This window comes from Sorex araneus, chromosome 1, assembly GCF_027595985.1.
Source record: "Sorex araneus isolate mSorAra2 chromosome 1, mSorAra2.pri, whole genome shotgun sequence".
NCBI lineage: Eukaryota > Metazoa > Chordata > Mammalia > Eulipotyphla > Soricidae > Sorex > Sorex araneus.
Window position 1 is genome coordinate 80,105,606 of NC_073302.1, and position 23,341 is coordinate 80,128,946.

At 37.8% G+C, this 23,341-nt stretch overlaps 1 protein-coding gene across 8 annotated transcripts in view; it reads right to left on the reverse strand.

Moving 5' to 3' along the window:
- NTRK2 (neurotrophic receptor tyrosine kinase 2) overlaps window positions 1-23,341 on the reverse strand; it is a 398,774-nt gene that overhangs the window by 341,555 nt on the left and 33,878 nt on the right. For all 8 annotated transcript variants that reach the window (XM_055135520.1, XM_055135455.1, XM_055135589.1 and 5 more), the window contains exons 5-6: window positions 11,923-11,991; window positions 8,026-8,180 (exon numbers count right to left, since the gene is read on the reverse strand). In XM_055135520.1, the coding sequence (XP_054991495.1) occupies window positions 8,026-8,180; window positions 11,923-11,991 (224 nt within the window). The remainder of the gene's footprint in view (window positions 1-8,025; window positions 8,181-11,922; window positions 11,992-23,341) is intronic.

Consider the following 23,341-nt stretch of genomic DNA (forward strand, 5'->3'; position numbering starts at 1 on the left):
CAAACTACTCAGCTAATTATTTTTTTACAGAATCCACCTTAGAAGAGGAATAAATATGAAAACATCACTATTCAGTGTATAAATTCTTTTCAATCTGGCGTCACAGACTCAACTCTAGTGAGAATTTCTCAAAACCTTTGTTTTATCCTGCTTAGAATAAAAGCTTAATTTTTCTGCTGAGGGGGTGAGAAGGGAGTTGGGGGAGGAGATGATGCAGTCATCCACTTCCCATTGCTGAGCTTATAGGAATTCTGCAATAAAACCCAAGTTTCCTCTTGGTTTTTGGCATTGCCAATTTTTTTAACCAACTATTTTTGTCTCAGGACTAGTTATTCCTCATCCACTGTCTTTCCTATTACAATACTGTGGGCTTTACCAACTCCTATCTCATTCCTATACTTATAGATCTATCTGTTTTTTTCTTAAGGAACCATGAAGCTGAGGCCCTAAGAACAAGTCCTGGTGTTTTCAATAACATTGTTCCAAAATAAAGCTAACAGTTAATAACTATACATTACTTCTAGCATGTCACTCTTTTAAGATGTGTGAACTGCCAAGAATCACAAACCCTTTGAGAAGAGCTTATAATTTGAAAGACAAATATAAAACTATTCAATGGTCTTCTCTGCCAGTCAGCATGGAGGTGTTGACTCCAGTACTCATCTCTGGGATGAATTTCCTGTTTTTTATAATTTCAAGCAATAATTTAGACATTTTAAGCAGAATTAAATTAAAATAGATTATAAATAAAAATGTTAATATCTCGTATAAAATCTAATGTATTTTTATTCAAGTCCAAGCTGATATAACTAATAATTCTAAAAATGTTTAATATAGTAAAAATACTAGTATTTATAGGGTATTACCTTATCTATAAACTTGTCCACTTCCTTAAACTGTCTTATTTAAGCCTTACAACCATCTCAAAGTTAATTATTTTGCACTCAATTAGTAAAAAGTATGAATGGATGTTGGAAAACTCAAACACCTTTTACAAAGTTGCTCTGTTGTCCTGGCATTTCAACTTAAGATTCAGAGTCTTAACCACTACACTCTGCTACCTCAGCTAAGTATATTAAACTGCAGAGCAGAAATACAACATATTCAGAATCTAGGATTTGGTTCACTTAAAAACATAATTTCATATCTATTTGTGAGGGAACAGTGAGTCTCCTTTATTTATAGAGAAATTGTATCACCCTCTCATAGCAGTTTCCAAAGGAATCTGTTCAAAATTGGCCAAGTCTAGATCTTTGAAATGTAAAGTCTTCCATAAATGAGTAAGCATCTGACTCACGTTAATTCTACATTATTAATATACTGGCCAAAGATTCAATAATGGAAAAAACAATCTGTACTTGAAATATCACTTGAGGTTTAATTAGCACAATAAAAATGAATTGGAAAGCATGAAGAGCCAAGGCAGAATAAACTATTTGCCAGGCACTACTTCCTGGCTTAATAAGATTTGAAATCTCGGCACAAGTACAGAGCAAAGCTCAGTAATGCTTCCAAGAGCTTCTAGCTCTACCATAATAGGGTCTGATTTAAGCTTTAGAGCTATCATTCTTTGCACTCTGAGAAACATTATTGGAGGTCTAGAGATGACCAATGAGCTCTTCAGGCATTCAGATGCCTCTGCAGCCACATCTCTTGATCTGTCTTTGATCAAGAAGGACACAGAAGCCTGTGACCCTCAGCAGAAATAACCAACTATCCTGAAAAAAGCAGACTTACTGTAGATCAGAGTTTCCCACACACAAGAGCACATTTGAATCACCGATGATTTTGTTTAAAATGTCTTTTTTCCATAAGCCTTAGTTAGTTCTTTCCACAGGCCCTACTCACAGACTTCTTCCATGGGCATTCTTTGAATGGCACAGATAATAAAATGAGAATCAGGGAAGTTGTTCACTAGACACTTATTCCTCAATTCTTTAACTGCATGGAGGTTTGAGTGAATGTCTAGTTTAGAGGACTTTTCCCAAAATATTTTCTGTGGAATTCTAATTATTATAATCCACCCATATCCTTTGCAGAGGGGAGGTTAAAAGGAATTATAAAATTTGAAAAATGCTACCAAGCTGGAGAAATAGTACAGTTTGTAGGCACTTGCCTTGTGTGCAGTCAACCTGTGTTGAATCTCCTATACCACCTCTGATCCCCTGAGCACCATCAGGAGTGATCCCTGAGTAGAGTCAGGAGTAAATCCAGAGGACAGACAAGTATGCCCACAAACTAAAAAGCACTTTTTAATTTAAAATATTATGGCAAATATAATTCTATCTATAATGCATTAACAATATTAAAAGTTCTGATAAGTCCTGCTATAAAGGAGCCATTTAACTTTAATTGATCTTACATTTGATAAGATTATATGGATATACACAATTTTAGTTGTAGTTTCATTAATTTTAGAGTCTTACAAAATATAAGATATATATATTTAAATTCAATATAAAATGTATTTAAAGTTCTATTCACAAAAATGATAGTCATAACTCTAAAATATGATATTTTGGGCATTAACTATATATTAAATCTCATATTAAATATGAGTCTGCCCCCTTGCCTAGCTGTCTTCACCAGGGCCCCTCAGAGGGGGGCGGTTTGAGTTTCCCTTACTGCTCGAGCAGCCATGCTCAAGGCCACTCTCCACACGCTCGGATGAGCCTCACACAAGAAGGAAACAGCAGAGGAACCCAGGTGTGTGGGACCCGGGGCTGAGATCTTGAAGCCTGCTTCGATCGGGACAGGGCCTCTTCTGCCCAGGTCCCCCATTTTCCAGTAACCTGGCAAGCTACTGAGAGTACCGTGCCCACACGGCAGAGCCTAGCAAGTACCCCATGGTGTATTCAATATGTCAAAAACAGTAACAATGATGGGTCTCATTCCTCTGACCCTGAAAGAGCCTCCAATGTGGCACCATTGGGAAGGACAAGTAAAGAGAGGCTGCTAAAATCTCAAGGCTAGGATGAATGGAGACTTTACTGGCACCTGCCTGAGCAAATCAATGAACAATGGGATGACAGTGATACAGTGATTAAGTATTTTCTACATATTTTACTCATAGTCCTAAAATTTTCAGATATTAGATGCCATTTGTATTCCTATTTCCAAATGAATAAGTTTGCAAGTATTCATAAGTACTATAACTAACTATCTAATAAATGGGAGCTGTTTTGATCCACATATGTCTACCCATGGCTTTAACAAATATAGTGATTAGCTGCCTCTGGTACTGCACTTGTCACTAACATTCAGTCTACCTGTTAGTGCACGATTCATGAGAGTTGACCATAGGCCCAAGATCACTAATTCAAAGCATAGGGGATTTTATTTTCTAATATCTGGAGAAACTTAATGTCCAATTCGATAGTTCTTGGTTATTAGCTTTGTTTTTCAAGTTAAAATGGGAGGTAAGACTAGGATACTAGAGAAGGATGCACTGTTAATTGCCCCTAGCAAAAATGCAACAGAACAGAAATGATCAAATGATTTTGGAGAGGCCCTCCAGAAAGAAGTGTGCAGAGATCTGATATTCTAAGTGAGTGTCAGCTGCTATAAAACAAGTAAGCCAACCAAACACAGGCGACATGCCTAGGGGAGGGTCAAAGGAGACCCAAGGACATGCTGTACTTGGCTGCAGGTGGCAGATGGCTGATCAAGGAGGAATTCACTGCATGCATGGGGAATCTGAGCACTGCAAACACACCCACACCCAAGCCTCTTAAATCTCCACCTGCACAAGGCCTAGGAGGAAAGCCACAGTCATTGAAGCATCTGCTAACACTTCAGCCAGATGCTGTGTGCCTGAGGTGATGTCAGAAAAATCGAAGGTATGAGAAGGGACACTGAAAACATTGGTGGAGGGAAGTTGACAATGGTGGCTGGATCAGTGCTAGAATATTATTTACCTAAAACTCAATTATGAATAACTTTATAAGTCACAGTGCTTTAAAAAGATGTGGGAAAAGTAAAACAAAACAAAACAAAAATTTATTACCATTCCCCAATCCCCTTCTCGACGTGAGGTGGGGAGTGGGGTATCTACCGAGTTATATGTCTGAAGCAACACAGCCAGGCTGATCAGCCAGATCTCTGTATAACAGGAGCTGGCGCTGCACAGGCTTGTCTACACAAAGCTGGAATTTCACCCATAGCTTTCATGTACATGGAAGTAGTATCAGACAGTGCTGATTTCAGTTCCGAAAGGGCATAAGAAAAACGGATAATAATTAGTTCATGATCAAGAAATCTTTATAGAAATATCAAAATTCAGAAAGCAATTGCTAATAGACCTGAGGAAACATAGTGACAGTAAAACCACAGTGACTTGAAATTTTAGCACCATCTTCTCACCACTGGACAAATCAGCTAGGATAAAATTCAATAAATATTGACTATAAGGGAATAAACAAAGACATGAACCTAACAGACATGCACAGAGTTTTCTTCCCCAAAAACTACAGTACAGATTTTCCATCAATGTATATGGGACACTCTTCAAATCAGACCATATACTGGGATATAAAGTATGTCTTCATAAAATCAAGAATATAGATAGCGTTTCAACTGTCTTCTCAGACTACCATGCTATGAAAGTACATTTATCACAAACAGAAAGTGGAGAGCTCAGACACTTAGAGACTAAACAAAGCACTAGTTAATAACCAATGGCTCAAAAAGAAAAATAAAAGAAGAAATCCAAATGGCAGTGAAGATATAAGTTACCAGAACATAATATATGGGGCACATTAAAAACTACTCTGAGGGAAGTTCATAGAAAGGTGTTAATAAGAAACAAGAAATGGTCAAATTAAAAACCTAACTGAACAACTTAAGTGACTAGAAAAATATCAGGCAAGGAGGCCCAAAGCAAGCAGGAAATAATAAACACTACAGCAAAAATCAATGAGAAAGACGCCAAAATAAATAAATAAATTAATAGTACAAAAGATCAAAGAAACCAAAAGCTGCTTTTATAAATAATAAACAAAAATTTATTCTGGTTAAATAATTAGACAGACTAACAAAGGAATAAAGAGGAACCTCTAATAAACTGAATTAGAAATAAAGGGCAAGACATTGCAACATATACCACAGAAATTTAAAGGATTAACAGAGTACCATTAAAAAAATAACTTTATGCCACAAAATTGGAGGACTTTTAAGTTATAGATAAATTTTTAGAATTCTATAACATTCCAAGACTGAACCAGGAGAAAGTACAATATGTGGACAAACAAATCTTAGGTTTTCTATTACTGGCCTAAAACAAAAGAAATAGTTTATAGCAATATTATAATGAAATATATGGACTATAAAATATTGTGGAAACTAAAAGTAAAACTTAAATTCAACTCATAAAATCAATTTACTTTATGGAACCAGCCTCCCCTCCTAGGGGTCTATAAGCTGACTTTTGTAATCAGGTATTTCTTATTTTGTCAATATTTTGTCATTTTATCGTCAGTATCCTGAGGAGCCTCGACATTCAAAATTTAAGATCGAAAAGTGGGAAGTTAATGTTGTAGTTAACTTCAACAGGAAAATCAAAGGCAAAACTGATTTTACACTATGGTACTGTGTTTTATGTAATAATTGTACAGTCCTTCAACTTTTCAACTGAAATTACCATCTTACATTCATTGTTGGAATAGCATTCTCTGACACTCAGTCCTAGTAAGATGGATTAAAAGATTGCTTTGATACAACCTTATACTGAGAGAAATACAGCTTTTCTGAAATACATTTGCCATTTAATCTTTTTAATTCTTTTTGGGTCACACCCACCTGCCAATGAACAGGGGTTACTCCTGGCTCTTCACTCAGGAATTACTTCTGGTGGTGCTTGGGGGATCATATGGATAATGGGAATTGAACCTAGGTCAGCCGCGTGCAAGGCAAACACCCTACCCACTCGGCTATTGCTCCAGCCCCCTTGCCTTTTACTCTTAACTGAGCTTTTTATCCACTATTAACACTTCTTGGAGAACCTTCTTCCAGAGATTTAAAGCACAAATATAGCACACAAAAATTAAAGTAGGAAAGCCCATTTTTCTTTAGTAGTCCTATCTAGCCAGGGGAAGTGATTCAGATTTTAATATTGCAAAAGTGACTACTAAAAATCAACCAAGAGCACAGGCACTGAGTGGAAGAAAACTCAGATAAATGGTAAATGATCTCAGTGAAAAATACTAAGAGTTGTAAAAAAAAAAAAAAAACCTCTTGTTTTTGTGGTAAATGAGGACAAACTGGCAAATAGGCATTTTCAGCTTGGGTTTGTGTGGTTCCGTATCTGCCTTGATAAGCAATGTTCCAAAGCATCTCTTTTTTCCCAATCAATTTGAAAATTATATATGAATGTTCTTACAATTAAACACATTTTTCTAAGGTTAAAAAGGACCTTGTTGAGAAACAGATCCTAACATGTTTCACAGCATGAATAAATTTTCAGTAATTCACGGCAGGAGGGACTGTTAGAGAAATATTGTGAAGCATTTGACTGCGCTGCTAATGGGGATGCAGCAACTGCACCTCCGGCCCCACCTGTCACCTTCGTTCAATCACCAAGGACAAAAGGAGAAAAGAAGAAATGATCACTGTATCACTGTCTTCCCGTTGTTCATCAATTTTGCTCTATCAGGCACCAGTAATGTCTCCATTGTGAGACTTGTTACTGTTTTTGGCATATCAAATACACCACAGGTAGCTTGCCAGGCTCTGCCGTGTGGCCAAGATATTCTCAGTAGCTTGCCAGGCTACAAGAGGGACGGAGGAATCGAAACTGGGTTAGCTGCATGCAAGCAAACGCCCTACCCGCTGTGCTATTGCTCCAGCCCATCACCTTCAGGCTGTCACCTGAACATCGCTCCACCTGTCACCTTCATTCAAGACATGAAATAATTCATCCACAATAATATAAATGTTTGTTAAAATTTCATTAATTTGAAATATTAGCACCACTATATAAAAAGTTCATTCCAATTTGTTAACATTAAACGATTCAAGCTTTGAACAATAAAGCAAGCACAAAATCAAATGTCTATAATATTCAAGTGTCACCTATAATATCCCGTGGCATCTTAGAGGATATAAACTTCTTTACTAATAAAATGTGAGGAACATGTTCACTGCAAAATACCCACATGATGAAATAGCAAAAAGCAAAATTTTGGGTTCAATTTTCTGGCTACCCTAAACAACAAAACAAATCAAACTATTCTAACTTCCTACTCCTCCTTCCCCAGAGTACCTGATCACAAAAGGAGGTGGAGGAGGCAAGGAAGGGGAGTCCCTGAAGAAACAAAAAAGGGTAATCAGATTGAGGAAAATCGCCACAGCCCCAAATGAGCAAACTGAACATACTGCACTGTGAGTTCTTAAGTGGGTGTGCAGTGTGTGCGTTTTGTGGCTGAGAACTGCCTCCTGGCCTCCCCAGCAGAGGAGCAATGGGGACCACAGACTGATGGTCAAAACGGCCCATTTAATGCAGAGCTATTAGCATACTTATTGAACACTGAGGTGGGTTGAGGTATAGGACTGCATGTAGGTCTGATTGATCATTTACAGAGGTAAAGCGTTTTGACAGACACAGTTCTCTGGAGGGATTAACTCAAGGAGATATGTCTCCCTTGCTACTAGTAAATATTAAACAATTAAATTTACTTATTAATGCTTGCAGTTATCTGCATAAACACAGTAAGAGATATAGATTCCAAAACTTAGTTCTCTGGGATCTGAGGGCTTCTACCGTAAATCCCAGAGTAGGTCCTTGGGCTGATTTAACTCTCCCTTCCCCATGGGGGTCCTGTCTCTTAAGTCATAACAGCTTGCATCAGAGGACTGTGCTGATTTATTGAATTCTCCACACTTAACATAAATGTTTCCTAATTCACTGGATACATCATCTGCATAGTTTATATAATATGGGTAGTGGTACTCTTGTCAGATTCCCTTCTTCACCAAGACAATTAGGATAAGTAATAGCAACTAAAAATCATTGATTTAAAAGTAAATTACCACAATTGGGTATCTGCAGGCTTGCCAGGGGAATATTCTTGTTCCTTTCATTTATGCAGTACAAATCTTGAATTTCTGGGGTGGATTTAGTCTCCTGAAGAGTCTTGATCCACATAATATCACAGGAGCATGCGAATGGATTGCCAACCAGGATCCTACAGGAAACAAAAATGAAACCTGGTCAAGTTGCTGTTTTTAAAAGTAAGTTTTTATCTACTCTGTGTGTACACAATAAAACATTATGAATTTATTAAAGCAGTCTTCTGAAATCATAACTACCTTTGTGCCATGATAGCACTAATGGATCATACTTTTATCTAATACCTGACAAATATCTGCTCCATCTAAATGCCATTGCAGAGGCTAAAGAATGGATAATGATATAAGTGAAACAAGATAGGAACAGAAATATTTACAAAAGAGAATTGTAAAGGGTATCTCATAAGATGGAGAAAAATAAGGTGCCATAAAAAATACATCACAGTTATTACATTATGCATATTATATTACATTAAGAGAATTTTAGGTAAAGATGTCTATGATAAGCTTTCAAGTAAATATACATAGCACATTCTGATCATGCTAGAGATTCAAATGCTCTCATTTAATAAGCCCAGACTTCATTGGGGGATGAAGATCAATTTTATCTCAATTTCAGATGAGCCTCCCAGTATAATGCTAAGACTAAATTGGCACTCCCAGTTTTCTGCGTTATACAGTAGCTCAGTGTGATTGATGGAAGAAACTTGCAGTGAATGTGAGTGAGAGAATGTGAACGGAAGTTCTTGGACTACTCCCCCAATACCCTGAAACACCCCACGCTCAGGGTTTCTGAAAACAAGGGCAACTGAGCTCCTGATTGAACATCACAACCCTGTAAAAGAGTCTGCAAAGAGAAAGCCACCATTCAGCTGTGTTGCCTGGATTCCCACCGCCTGCCATTGGTGAAAGAGGAAGTAGTCCAGAGGAAAATAAAAACCACAAGAAAAAAAATCTTTAGATGCTTATTTATAATTCTCAGTGGCCTATTTAAGATAAATTCCATTTATGGTAATGAGCCTTTAAATGAGGTCATTTAAAATCGTTACCTAGGCTCTTCCTGGTATTAACCGCAATACTTCAGATTTCCGTGAGGACAGCATCTAGACTTTGCAACATCACTTACTCCTGTGGTTTTCTGGTTGGGTTCTAAGAATCTCAAGGCTCCCTGGAGACTGTTCTGGGAGTTTCTATGGGGAAAATGTAGTCATGCAGACTCATTTAATTTGTGTCTGCTTCATCACTTCCAAGCATCCCACAGACAGTGAAATATGATTAGATGCTACTAGATATGAAATTTAATGCAGAAGATATTCACAAGGATTAAACTCCACTAATCTGTTTCCTGGAGTAAAACAAGTCATGCTTACTCATAAGAAACAATAAATATGTGATAATATAATCAATTGTAAGGGCGGCAATACTCAGATAGCCACACAGCACCTGCTGAGAGTGATTTCTTTTGCTAGCTCATTGTGCAAAATCCTGTTGCTGTTGTAGTGCATCCCATTTGCTTGTTTAGATCTCTACCTGTCTGGATGGAGAGTGAATCCTCAAATACAGAAATTGTGAGGCTGTGGACTGGAGCGATAGCACAGCAGTAGGGCGTTCACCTTGCATGCGGCCGGCCCGGGTTCGATTCCTCCGCCCCTCTCAGAGAGTCTGGCAAGCTACCGAGAGTATCTTGCCCCCATGGCAGAGCCTGGCAAGCTACCCCGTGGTGTATTCAATATGCCCAAAACAGTAACAAACAAGTCTCATAATGGAGATGTTACTGGTGCCCACTCAAGCAAAATCGATAAGTGACAGTGACAGTGGGACTGTAGCAATAGCACAGTGGGTAGGGTATTTGCCTTGCATACGGCCAACCCAGATTCGAATCTCAGCATCCCAAATGGTCCCCTGAGCACCACTAGAAGTAATTCCTGAGTGCAGAGCCAGGAGTAAGCCCTGTGCATTGGCGGGTGTGACCCAAAAAGCAAAAAACAAAAAATACAGAAATTGTCCTTGCATCCATGACCTAATCTTTATTAGTTTAATTTGTAACAGACACAGCATTAACAATTGTTTAATAAATTGATTAAACGTGTTGCAAGCAGAATTCTGAGATATGTGAATTTGAAAGCAGAGCTATCATATCATTATCAACCCACAGAGAAAATGTTCTTCCGTGATTCTTGTATTTTAACATGGAGTATCTTACACCATTTCACATATCATTCATAAGTTATCCCTGTGTTGAAATAGCAATACTTCAACTGTCTGAACTGAGTAATTCCACTTGCTAATCATTAAGACTTTTATCATGGAAACGTGATTACTACCGTTTAAATAATTTCTCCAGTAATGGCATTTTCTATTCTACACCACTGTGTTTGTTTGTGAGTAAGGGGTGAACCCTACAATACAGACAACATAAAATTTAAGCAAAAGCTGTTACCTCATATTCAAAGGGCATATCTCTGTCTGCTAGACAGAGGCTCTGTTTTAGAAATTCACGGGTACCTTGCCCATAAATGGCAGTAGTAGATGGAGTTCATACATAATGGGATACACTTTGAAGTTTGGATTTTTAGTCCTCAGCAAATTTTACATTTGCACTACCATTTTATAGCTAAAGAAATTAGGGCAAGGGGAAAAATATTAAATGCAGTGGCATCCCTGAAAAAAACACTCACAAAAAAGATAATGTGGGTTAAGAGGAATGACCTCTTTCCCAGTGTTCCTAGATAGCAGTCATCCCTGGGATTGTTAAAGTTCTAATTTTCTCCTTTATTATTTATTCTTTGAATCACTTTCTTTCTTTCTTTCCTTTCCTTTCCTTCCTTTCCTTTCCTTCTTCTTCTAATCTTTGACATTCTTTTATGGATTTTCATTTTATTCACTACACCGCGGTCTAAGTGCCATGGTTATAATAGTATTAACATTTATAATAGTGGTGTACACAGTTGCTGCAACCCCCTGCCACAAAAATGACCAAGACCCTGCATCACTGTCCTTATGTCATTCTCTATTCTAGCTTTCGTTTCCCTTTAATCCTCCCCACAGTGCTCAATAACCTCAGTTTTGTAATGAATGACTAAGCATTTGTCACTGATACTGCCTTTCCATTTTTATTTTCTTTCTACACAGATCTATGAGATTATTTGGAATTTGTAGTTCTCCCTTTGACTTTTACCCTTTAACATGTTACCCAACAATTCCATCCATGTTGTAGCAAACTGTAAGATTTCATCTTTATTTCTTTCATCTTTTCTACAGTTGTATAGTATTCTGTTCTGCATATATACCAGAAGAATTTATCAAATGGGTTTGCTTTCTACTGGAGCCTGGACATAAGAGGTATCAAGTAGGCTCTATGATATTTATTAAATATGTAACCACTTTCCACACAAACCTATTTATTTGCTTCCTCCCTTATAAAACAATTATATATTGTATATAAAATGATTAAATAGAACAGCATATAGACTTATAAATTACATATTACCACAGATGCATCTATTGTTTCATTACTGACTCATATTTTCATGAGGGAATAAAAGAAGTGAGTAAAATCTGAGAAAATATTTTTCAAAAATTCTTACATAAAATACAGATTTAGGAATTGAAGAAATAGTACACACATTAATGCTCTTGCTTTGCATATGATTGGCCTGTATTCAATCCCTGGCACTCTATATGGTCCCAGCACCAGCAGGAATGATCCCTCAGCACAGATCCACAAGTCTGTCTGGGCATTGCTGGATGCAGCCCCAAACCCAATAAAATATAGATTTCAGTAACACTCAGTAAGAGAAATATAATTGTCCATTTCTTCCAAAATTTCCCCAAATATTACACAAAATGATAACTTACAGTTCAGACAACTCAAGATGACGGAAATGTTTCCTAGACAAGCTTGTCAATTTATTTCGGGTAAAATTGCTGAAAAAGAATAAAAAAGTAAATTCAAATGTTACATTTTAAGTATATATTAAAATAGATATTTTATTTTTTCAAAATTTATTTTTTTATCTTTCTACATGCATTACTGAGAGATCAACAATCTCTGACATGAAATGATGGCTAATTTTTGGCATCTCTTATAATTCTTATGGAGAGGGGACACAAATTCACATTGTATGCTTTTAGCTCTTTTACATAAAATTTAGTTTTTCATACGTGGGTCCATTTATTTTTCAATTCACTGTGAAATTATAAAGTTATTTATGATTGGGTCTCAGGCATACAATTTTTCAGCACCAATTCCTTCACCAGGGACCACTTTATTTCACCAATGCTCCACACAACCCCATTTGCCTCCCATTCATCACTCTGCTTCTATGAGAAGTCATTATACATACATTTAATAACAGGATTAGATCAACATTTAAAATCATAAATTCACCAAGAAAAATATGCTTTAAAAATACCCCAGATAAGATTCAGAGCTGATGCATGCGAAATGGACCCTCTGCTCCTAAAGACTGTGATTTGAGAGGTCTTCTAACCCATTTTGGCACCCAGAGCAGCTTCTTACAGAAATGCATCTAGACTGTGAACTGAACTAAAATATCAGAAATCCATAGAGTCTTCATTCTTAGCAATGAAAAGAAATTATTAAATGATGCCTTTTCAACAGGCCTGATTATTGGGGGAAAATTCCAAACAATAATAGTGACTTCTCTATTGAAATACTGAATGTATTCAAAGTATAGAGAGAATAAAGTGAAGATCATTAGTTACTTGGGTGGGGGCTGGGTGGGAGGGGGGTATATTGGGGTTCTTAATGGTGGAACATGAGCACTGGTGAAGGGATGGGGGTTCAATCATTATATGACTGAGACTTAAAAAAATAAAAAATAAAAATAAATAAAATAAAAATAAACAGCATATGGTAAAACTGGACAGCTACATTTAAAAAAAAAATGGGCTCAGACCTCTACCTAACACCATACACAAAAGTCAAAACTAAATAGATTAAAGATCTCAACATCACACCAGAATTCATAAAGTACATTGAAGAAAAAGTTGGCAAAACCCTCCATGACATTGAAGCTAAAGGTATTTTCAAAGATGAAACACCACTGATCAAGCAAGTGGAAACAGAGATAAACAAATGGGACTATCTTACACTTAGAAGATTCTGCAACTCCAAAAAAAAAAAAAAAAAAAAGCCAGTGACCAGACTACAAAGACAGTCTACAGAATGGGAAAGAATATTTACCCAATAGCCTTCTGAGAAAGAGTTAATATCAAGGATATACAAGACACTACTTGAATTCTGTCACTGTCACTGTCATCCCATTGCTCATCGATTTGCTCAAGCGGGCACCAGTAACGTCTCCATCTTGAGACTTGTTGTTACTGTTTTTGGCATATCCAATACGCCACGGGTAGCTTGCCAGGCTCTGCTGTGTGAGCAAGATATTCTTGGTAGCTTGACAGGCTCTCCGAGAGGGGCAGAGGAATCAAACTCAGGTCTGCCGCGTGCAAGGCAAACGCCCTACTACTGTGCTATCTCTCCAGCCCCCAAGCCTTTTGGCTAAGATCAAGTGTAGTTGAACTCTACAAAAAGCAAACATTCAATCCCATCAGAAAATGGGGCAACGAAACGAACAGAAAAATTCTCAAAGAAGAAATCCAAATGGCCAAAAGGCACATGAAAAAATGTTCTTCATCACTAATCATCAGGCAGATCAAAACAACAATGAGATATCAGCTCACACCAGAGAGACTGGCACACATTCAAAAAACAAAAGCGAACCATACCAATAGCAGCCAACCTTTTGGGAACCACCTCTTCTCCCCCTATCCAGGTACCAGCCTGGTGGGGGTGCTTTCTGGAGTTATGGCCATAGCAGCCACAAATTATTCTCCCCCTCCATATCTGATAAGAAGCATAAGTTATCCTCTTAGGTGGAGCTTTGACTAAGGCAGCTTGATTACCAGAAACACGTTAGGCCAATAAGTCATTAGCCCCACCTCAATTAATATGACATCAAAAACACAATAATAACAGTGAGGGTCAAGGTCTAAACTGCACAGGTCACAAAGGTACAGCAAAGAAGAAGCCCACCAAACGTAGTTAGTGAAAAGTCTAGCCCAGAAGACCCAAACAGTAATGAAGTACTAGACAACCTCTCTGACAAGGAATTTAGAAGAGAACTACTGAGGATGCACAGGAAGCTAAAAGAAGCAATGGAACACACCACCAATAAAATGTAAGAGGATTTGAAAGCAGAAATGTGGAAAATGCACACAAAATTACAAATGGAAATGACAGATATGAAAAACCTGGTACGTTAATTGAAAAACTCAGTGGAAGACCTCAGCACCAGAGTAAAAGCTGCTGAAGACAGAATCAGTGAGTTCCAGGATGAGGTGCAGAGAATCTTCAGACAACAGCAGAAAATGGAAAAGAGACTCACAATAAATGGACAGATGTCAAGAGAAAATCGGGTCGAAGCCAAGAAGAATCACATAAAAATGATTGGAGTCCCAGAGGGACAGGAAGAAAAACCTGAAAAAGAAGAAACTGTCAAAGACATCATTGCTGGAGATGAAGAGCACATGCAACCAGATTCAGGAGGCCCAAAAAGTACCAGCTAGAAGAAATCCAAATAAAAATACCCAAGACACAACCTGATCAAAATGACGAGAACCTTGACAAAATTCTGAAAGCACGAAAATCAAACAAAGAAATTGCCGATAAAGGAGCATCCTTAAGATTCACAGCCGACTTATCTGATGAAACCCTCAGGCCCAAAACCAGTTGTGGGATATAGTGAAAAACTCAATGAAATAAATGTCTCAACATAAACACTTTACCTAGCCAGACTCTCATTTATATCAGAAGGAACAACACAGTTTCACAGACAAACAACAGCTCAGGAACTTCATAGACTCAAAACCATGGTTACAAGAACAACTAAATGGGCTACTTTAAGACAAGAAAAGCCCATCAAACACACCAAACTTCAGCAGGAAGAAGGGACAAAACCCCATAACAATAATCTCTCTCAATGTCAATGGGCAAAATGCACCAACTAAAAGAAACTGAGTGGCAGGATGGATTGGAAAATTGAACCCAACATTCTGCTGCCTGCAAGAAACATATCTGAATAATCAGAGCAAACACAGACTCAAAGTCAAAGGGCAGAAAACAATCCTACAGGCAAACAACTCCTTTAAAAAAGCTGGGATGGTCATTGTAGTATCTGACCACATTGATTTCAGACTGAAAAAGGTCACAAGAGACTGTGAAGGTTATTTCTTATTGATCAAGGGATCTGTACAGCAGGAAGAACTCACACTACTAAATGTATATGCACCTAATGAGGGACCAGCAAAGTACTCAAAACAACTACTCGTAGGCTTGAAGAAAGACATTGATAGAAACACAATACTAGTAGTAGATTTCAACACCGCTTTATCACCGCGCTATCACTTCGTAGATCAACCAGATTCAAGCTTAGCAAGGACATACTTTATCTGAGGGAAGAAGTGGAAGAAAGGGGCTTAGTAGATATATACAAGGCACTTCTTCCACAAAAAAAATGAATACACATTCTTCTCAAGTGCACATGGGATAGACCACATGCTGGGCCACAAAACATACCTCCATAAAATTAAAAATATAGAGATTGTATCAACAATCTTCTCAGACCATAATTCACTAAAAATTGAAGTGAATCACACCCAGAAACAGGAATTCAAATCAAACACCTGGAAATTAAATAGCTTACTACTGAGTGAGTGGCTTAGAAAGGAAATCAAAGAGGTAATCAAAAGATTCCTGGAAATGAAAGAAAATGAGGACACAGTTACCAGAATTTATGGGACAAGGCAAAAGCTGTGTTAAGAGGAAAGTTTATATCTCGACAAGCATTCCTCAGGTAGTAAGAGTGAGCCCACATAGGTAACCTAACCTCACAGCTTTAGAGTTGGAGAATGAGCAACAAAAGGACCCCAACCCAGGCAGGAGAAATGAAATAATAAAACTTAGAGCAGTGGGGCTAGATCAATAGTACAGCAGGTAGGGAGATTGCCATGCATGCAGCCAACCCGGGTTTGATTCCCAGCATCCCATATGGTTCCCTGAGCACTGTCAGGAGTAATTCCTGAGTGCAAAACCAGGAGTAACCACTGCGCATCACTGGGTGTGACCCAAAAGAAACAAAAAGCCTTAGGGCAGAAATTAACAAGATGGAAGCCCAAAAAACAATCTGAAAGAACAATGAAACCAAGAGCTGGTTCTTTGAAAAAAAAAAAAAAAACAAGATTGATAAAACTCTTGCAAGACTCACAAAGAAAGGGACAGAGAAAACCCTAAAAAACTGAAAAAGAAATAGAAAAGAGGACATCACAACAGAAACTACAGAAATTCAAAGGATCCTCAGAGATTACTTTGAGAATCTTTATGCCACAAAACAAAGAAACTGCGAGGAAATGGATAAATTCCTGGATGCCTATAGCCTTCTGAGGCTGAATCAGAAGACCTAGGATATCTAAACAGACCTATCACCATCAAGGAAATTTAAACAGTAATAAAAAGTCTCCTCAAATACAAAACTCCTGGCCCAGATGGATTCACTACTGAATTCTTCCAAATCTTTAAAGAGGACTTACTCCCAATCCTTTTAAGCTTTTCCAGGACATTGAAGAATCAGTAACACTTCCAAACAGTTTCTAAGAAGCAAATATCACCCTGATATCAAAAGCAGACAGAGATACCACAAAGAAAGAGAATCATAGGCTGATATCCCTGATGAACACAGATGCAAAGATCTTCAACACGATCCTAGCAAACAGAATCCAACAACTCATCAAAAAGATCATACAACATGACCAAGTAGGATTCATTCTGGGGATGCAAGGATGGTTTAACATTTGCAAGTAAATTAACATAACCCAACATATCTATCATTAACAGAAATAATAAAAACCATATAATCATATCAAAAGATGCAGAGAAAGTATTTGACAAGATGCAGCACCCTTTATGATGAAAACTCTCAGCAAAATGGGCATCGAAGGAACTTTCCTTTTTTAAATTTTATTGAATCACCATGGGATAGTTACAAGCTTTCATGTTTGGGTTACAATTTCACAATGATCAAACACCCAACCCTCCACCAGTGCACATTCCCCACCACTGTTATCCCCGGTATACCGTCCCTTTCCCACCCTCCCCCTGCTTCCATGGCAGACAATATTCCCATAATCTCTCTCTACTTTTGGGCATTATGGATTGGTACACAGACCCTGAGAGGTCATTATGTTTGTTCCATTATCTACTTTCGGCATGCATCTCCCATCCCAACTGGTTCCTCCAGTCATCATTTCCCTAGTGATCCCTTCTCTATTTTATCTGCCTTCTCCCCTCCACTCATGAAGCAGGCTTCCAGCTATAGGGCAACCCTCCTTGCCCTTGTATCTACTGACCTTGGATATAGTCAAAGCCATCTACCACAAGCCCACAGCAAGCATTGTTCTAAATGGGGAAACTAAAAGGCTTTCCTCCATGATTGGGCACAAGGCAAAGTTGCCCACTCTCGCCACTCCTATTCAGTATAGAACTGGAAGTTCTGGCTATAGCAGTTTGGCAAGGAAAAGATGTTAAGCGCATATATATAGGAAAAGAAGAGGTCAAGCTATCACTATTTGCAGACGATATGATACTATACTTAGAAAATCCTAAAGACGCTACAGAAAAGCTCCTAGAAACAAAAAAAAAAATGTACAGTAAAGTGGCAGGCTACAAAATCAACACCCAAAAGTCCATGGCTTTCCTAGTATAAAAATGAAAGAGAGGAAAGAGACATTAAAAAACAATCCCGTTCACAACAGTAGCTCAGAAAATCAAGTACCTTGGAATCAGCCTAACTAAAGAGGTGAAGGAACCTATACAAGGAAAATTACAAAACACCACTTCAAGAAATTAAAAAGGACACTATGAAATGGAGATACATCCCCTGATCATGAATAGGGAGGATTAACATTATCAAAATGGCAATACTCCTCAAAGCACTATACAGAATTAATGTGGTTCCTATCAAGAAACTTGCGCCATTTTTCAAAAAAATAGACAAAACACTCCTGAAATTCATATGGAATAACAAACCCCCACTAATAGCTAAATCAATCCTTGGGAAAAAAAGAAGATGGGGGCATCACCTTCCCCAACTTCAAACTGTACTACAAAGCAGTAGTAATTAAAACAGCATGGTATTGGATTAGAAACAGACCCGCAGACCAATGGAACTGAATTGAATATTCTGTCATAGACTCTCAAATATATGACCACTTAACCTTTTATAAAGAAGCAAGAAATGTGAAGTGGAATAAGGAAAACCTCTTCAACAAGTGGTCTTGGGAAAACTGTATAGCTACCTGCAATAATAATAATAATGATGATGAGATATCATCTCACACCACAGAGACTAGCACACTCAAAAGAACAAAAGCAACCAGTGCTGGCATGGATGTGGGGGAAAAGGAATGCTCTTTCACTGTTGGCGGGACTTCCAACTGGTCCAGGCTTTCTGGAAAACAATATGGACAGTCCTTCAAAACCTAGAAATTGAGATTCCATATGACCCCACAATACCACTTCTGGGAATATATCCCAAGGGTGCAAAAAAACACAGTAGAAATGATATCTGCACCTGTATCTTCACTTCAGCACTGGTCACAATATCCAAAATTTGGAAACAACCCGAGTGCCCAAGAACAGATGACTGGTTTAAGAAACTTTGGTACATCTACACAATGGAATACTATGCAGCTGTTAGGAGAGATTAAGTCATAAAGTTTTCTTATAAGTGGAGAGATATGGAGAGTATCATGCTAAGTGAAATGAGTCAGGAATAAAGCGATAGACATAGAAGGACTGCACTCATTTGTGGAATATAATATAACATCATATGAGACTGACACCCAAGGACAGTAGACACAGAGCCAGGAATATTACCCCATAGTTGGAAGTCTGTCTCATGAGCTGGGGGAGAAAGCAGCTGGAAGAGAGAAGGGATAACTAAGACAATGACGGTCGGAGTAATTGGTTGGGATGAAATTTGTGTCCTGAAAGTAGATAAAGTACCAAACATGATGGTCTCTCAGAATCTGTATTGCATACCATAGTATCCATAATAGAAAGAGAGAGAGAGTAAGAGGGAAATTGTCTACCACAGAGGCAGGGGGAGAGGTGGGCCAGGGGAATGGAGGAATACTGGTCCATTGGTGGTGGAAAATGTGCACTGGTGGAGGATGAGCGTTCGATCACTATATGAATGAAACTCAAACATGAAATTTTTGTAACTGTAGCTCACAGTGATTCAATAAAAAATAAAAATAATTTTAAAAATAAACAGCATAATTTTTGAAATCATCAGAATCAAAACTCTGAAGATTAATTAAATTTTACACATTTTTATAAAGAATTTAAGTACAAATTCTGCTGCATTTTTTATCTATAACTTCTAAAATAACCAATTAATGCCATGATGAGAACACAATGAACAAATTAGGAAATAATATATCAGATTTTATCCCAATTATTTTAGCAACATGTCAAAATAGGAACTAACTAATCTATGAAAAACATCATGATCATGATTTAAAATGTAACAATGTGCTCCAAATATGTATTTTTAAATTTTAGATGAGTTTCAATTTTGCATCTTTATGGCTGGGAGATGGTTGAGGTTCTAAAGTGTCTGCCTTGAAATGGTGAGGTATTAAGTATAATATTCAGGCCCACCACATGCACTGAAGGCAGTTCTAGTAGCTCTATTTGTTCCTGCTGCCACAAACATAACCACATATTTCAGAACTATTTCAGAACATAATAATCCGCCCCTCTCGGAGAGCCTGGCAAGCTACTGAGAGTATCTCGCCTGCACGGCAGATCCTGGCAAACTACCTGTAGTGTATTCGATATGCCAAAACAGTAACGAGAAGTCTCACAATGGAGACGTTACTGGTGCCCACTCGAGCAAATCGATGAGCAATGGGATAACAGTGATACAGTGATTTCAGAACAGAACCGTCAAGCAACAGAACTAAAGAGTTCCCCAATAAGTACAACTAAACGGTGTGATTCCCAGACCACAACCAAATATGCAAGCATGGCCATCAAGTATGTATGAAACTTTCAATTACTGCAACAGTAGCATTAACAGAGAGAAAAAAAATCTGTGACTTGTGCATCATTCACCATTAGAGGTGTAAGTATATTATCTACCGTCCAATTGGTCCTTTAACAAGATTTATCCACCACCTCTTTTAGAAAAACCAGGTATATAAGCAATAAAACAATAAACTTATAGACTATAAAAACAATTAGAAGCTACTTAAAATTAGTGTCATTTAATTCAATGGAAAGAATTAGAATTCCCAAAGATGAGATACTGAAGTGAGAAACTCAGAACCATAATTCTGGTAACTCACTCCCTCCAAAAGTTTATTTATTGGTTGACTATATTTAAAATTTATTCAAATGCTCAGGCCTCTAGACATCAAATTCACAAGTAACATGAATGGAGCACAACCATTAACTTTTATGAAAACAGTCAATTTCACCTACAAATCACCACCAGTCTTTTTTTCGCATGTTTCAGCTCAGGAAAACAAATGTTGGACTGAAACCCCAATGAAGGGACAATCTAAGGAGACTGTAATCCTAGCTCCTTACCTAGTTCTTTGTGTCAGTCAGTCCAAGTAAATAATGGGTTGAAGTGCCCTGGTATGTCTGCCCCTCTTAGGAGAGGTCGAGTCCCAGGAGTGAATGTCCAAGCATTAGAGCTCAAGAATACATGTGTCCATTTCCCACTTCATTCTCCACTGCCATTTCCACACATCCCAGCCTTGACCTACACAAGAGTATTCTTTTACGTGTTTGCATGTTCTCTGAGCAGGTTCTCTGGGGCTGGGCAGGAATTAAAGGTGCTTAGAAATAAATTCAGTGATTAGGGCTCTGGACAGTAACTATATGGCACTAAATGTAGTCTGGGTTGGAGAAGAAGCACAAAAATATTCTATTTAAATTTTCTTAAAACCTAAGGTGAAATAAACTGTTTTACTGCACAAGTTTATACAGCTGGACAAACTCAGAAAGAGAATCAATATAGTCCAGGGTAGAGAGAAACAATTTAGGATTACTTTATATCAAACCTACTGGGTTGATATTCTGGAGTTTCTATGAAACAAATCAGGGTGAAGAAATCAGCACTCATGGCTGCAGTCAGGAGCACAAGTTGGAACAAAGGTCTAGACAGGTAGATCTAACTTAATTTTCCTAATTTAGTTTCCTGCCCCATACTATTTTTAAAATCCAATTAACTTTATTTTAATACCATATATTGGCACATGGGGATCTCTTTCATTAGACAAAATAAAGATTACTATAATTTTAGGACTTCAAAATTGAATATTGTATAATTCATTATTGCATAATTCATTATTACCACTCATGAGTAGTTCTTGCAGTGAGATCAAAGACTGGACTCCCTAGATGGTTATATTTAAAGCAACTTCCTAGACTCTGTACTTCTCTTTGCTTTTCTATTTCCAAAGGACACCTCTTTGGAAGATAGGGCAAAAGGTAGGTTTTATCTAATTATGCATAGCACAGGAAGTACCATTACAATTTATTCTACCATATATTACCATGAAAAAATTAGACAAGTAGCTTTGGTTTTCATGCATCAAGGAAAGTGAAGAAGTTTAGGAGGTATAGAAAAATAGAAAACGCTGATAGATTAGCATCTACTATATAAATCACAGCATTAAAGGAAGTGAAATGTGACTGTTGAATAATCTAGGTCTAAAGTCAACTGCAATGAAATACCAGAACTTAGCCACATAGATCACTAATTATATTCAACTGATTTGCATTAGAGCATTCTAATTCTTTTTTACATACAATTTCTCTCTTGTAATACTGTCAGGGCCTACTCAGACAGCATATTTGTGCAGGCAAATCAAGTAAAAATAAGATGCCAAAAAGTATTTAAAGGAAATGTGTTAATTAGGTTCCATAGAAAATTCAATGTGGTTTGCCAATTTTCTTAATATTTTAATTCTACATACTTTATTTTTAAACTTATTTTATTATTAGGTTACTTATAAAATATGAAGTCACAAAATTGGCTACATGAAATTTAGGCTTTTCATATCAACAAATCTCTGCAGGTATTCAGGTAGTCTATACTTAAGAGGATTATCACTGTATCACTGTCACTGTCATTCCATTGCTCATCGATTTGCTCGAGCGGGCACCAGTAATGTCTCCAAGTGAGACTTGTTGTTACTGTTTTTGGCATATCGAATAAACCACGGGCAGCTTGCCTGGCTATGCAGTGCGGGAGAGATACTCTTGGTAGCTTGCCAGGCTCTCTGAGAGGGACGGGGGAACTGAACCTGGGTCAGCCACGTGCAAGGCAAACGACCTACCCTCTGTGCTATCGCTCCATCCCAAGAGGATGATATCTTTATATTTTTGGCCTGGATATCAGTTGAAAAACTGTTCTTCCCAAAGAAAAGAAAAAGAACAAATGCTGTAAGAAGTAACAATTTGATGGGTCAGGTGGAGAAAGCATAGTAGGTAGGGTGTTTGCCTTGTACACACCTGACTCAGGTTCAATACTCAGCACCTCACATGGTTCCCAAAGCTCACCAGGAATGATCCATGAGCACATAGTCAGGAGTAAATTCAGCACATAACCCCAGTGCTCGGTGGGGCCCAAAAACAGAAATAAGAAGAAATGATTTTCTAACTAAGTGGATAGCACACATTTGGGTTTGTTTGTTTGTTGTGTCACACCCAGCTATACTCAGGGCTTATTCCTGGCTCTGTGGTTAGAGATCACTCCTGGCAGTGCTGGAGATTGAACTGGGCAGGAACATACAAGGCAAGCACCTTAATTCTGGTACACTCCTCTCTCTCTCTCTCTCTCTCTCTCTCTCTCTCTCTCTCTCTCTCTCTCTCTCTCTCTCTCTTCTCTCTCTCTCTCTCTCTCTCTCTCTCTCTCTCTCTCTCTCTCTCTCTCTCTCTGCCTCTCTCCCAATAACACATATTTTGTTTCCTCTACTTTTAACATGGCCTGGAGTCAACATGGAGTTATAAGCTGGTCCCTGAATATATATGGTCCTGAAAATCCCCTAGGATTTTCTACATCTCCTTCTATGTCTATGACATAGGAATGAGTAAGATCTCCACTACTTACCATCAGAAAAAAATCACATGAGATAATGCAAGTGAATTAGCATTATATTGCTAGGTAAACTTAGA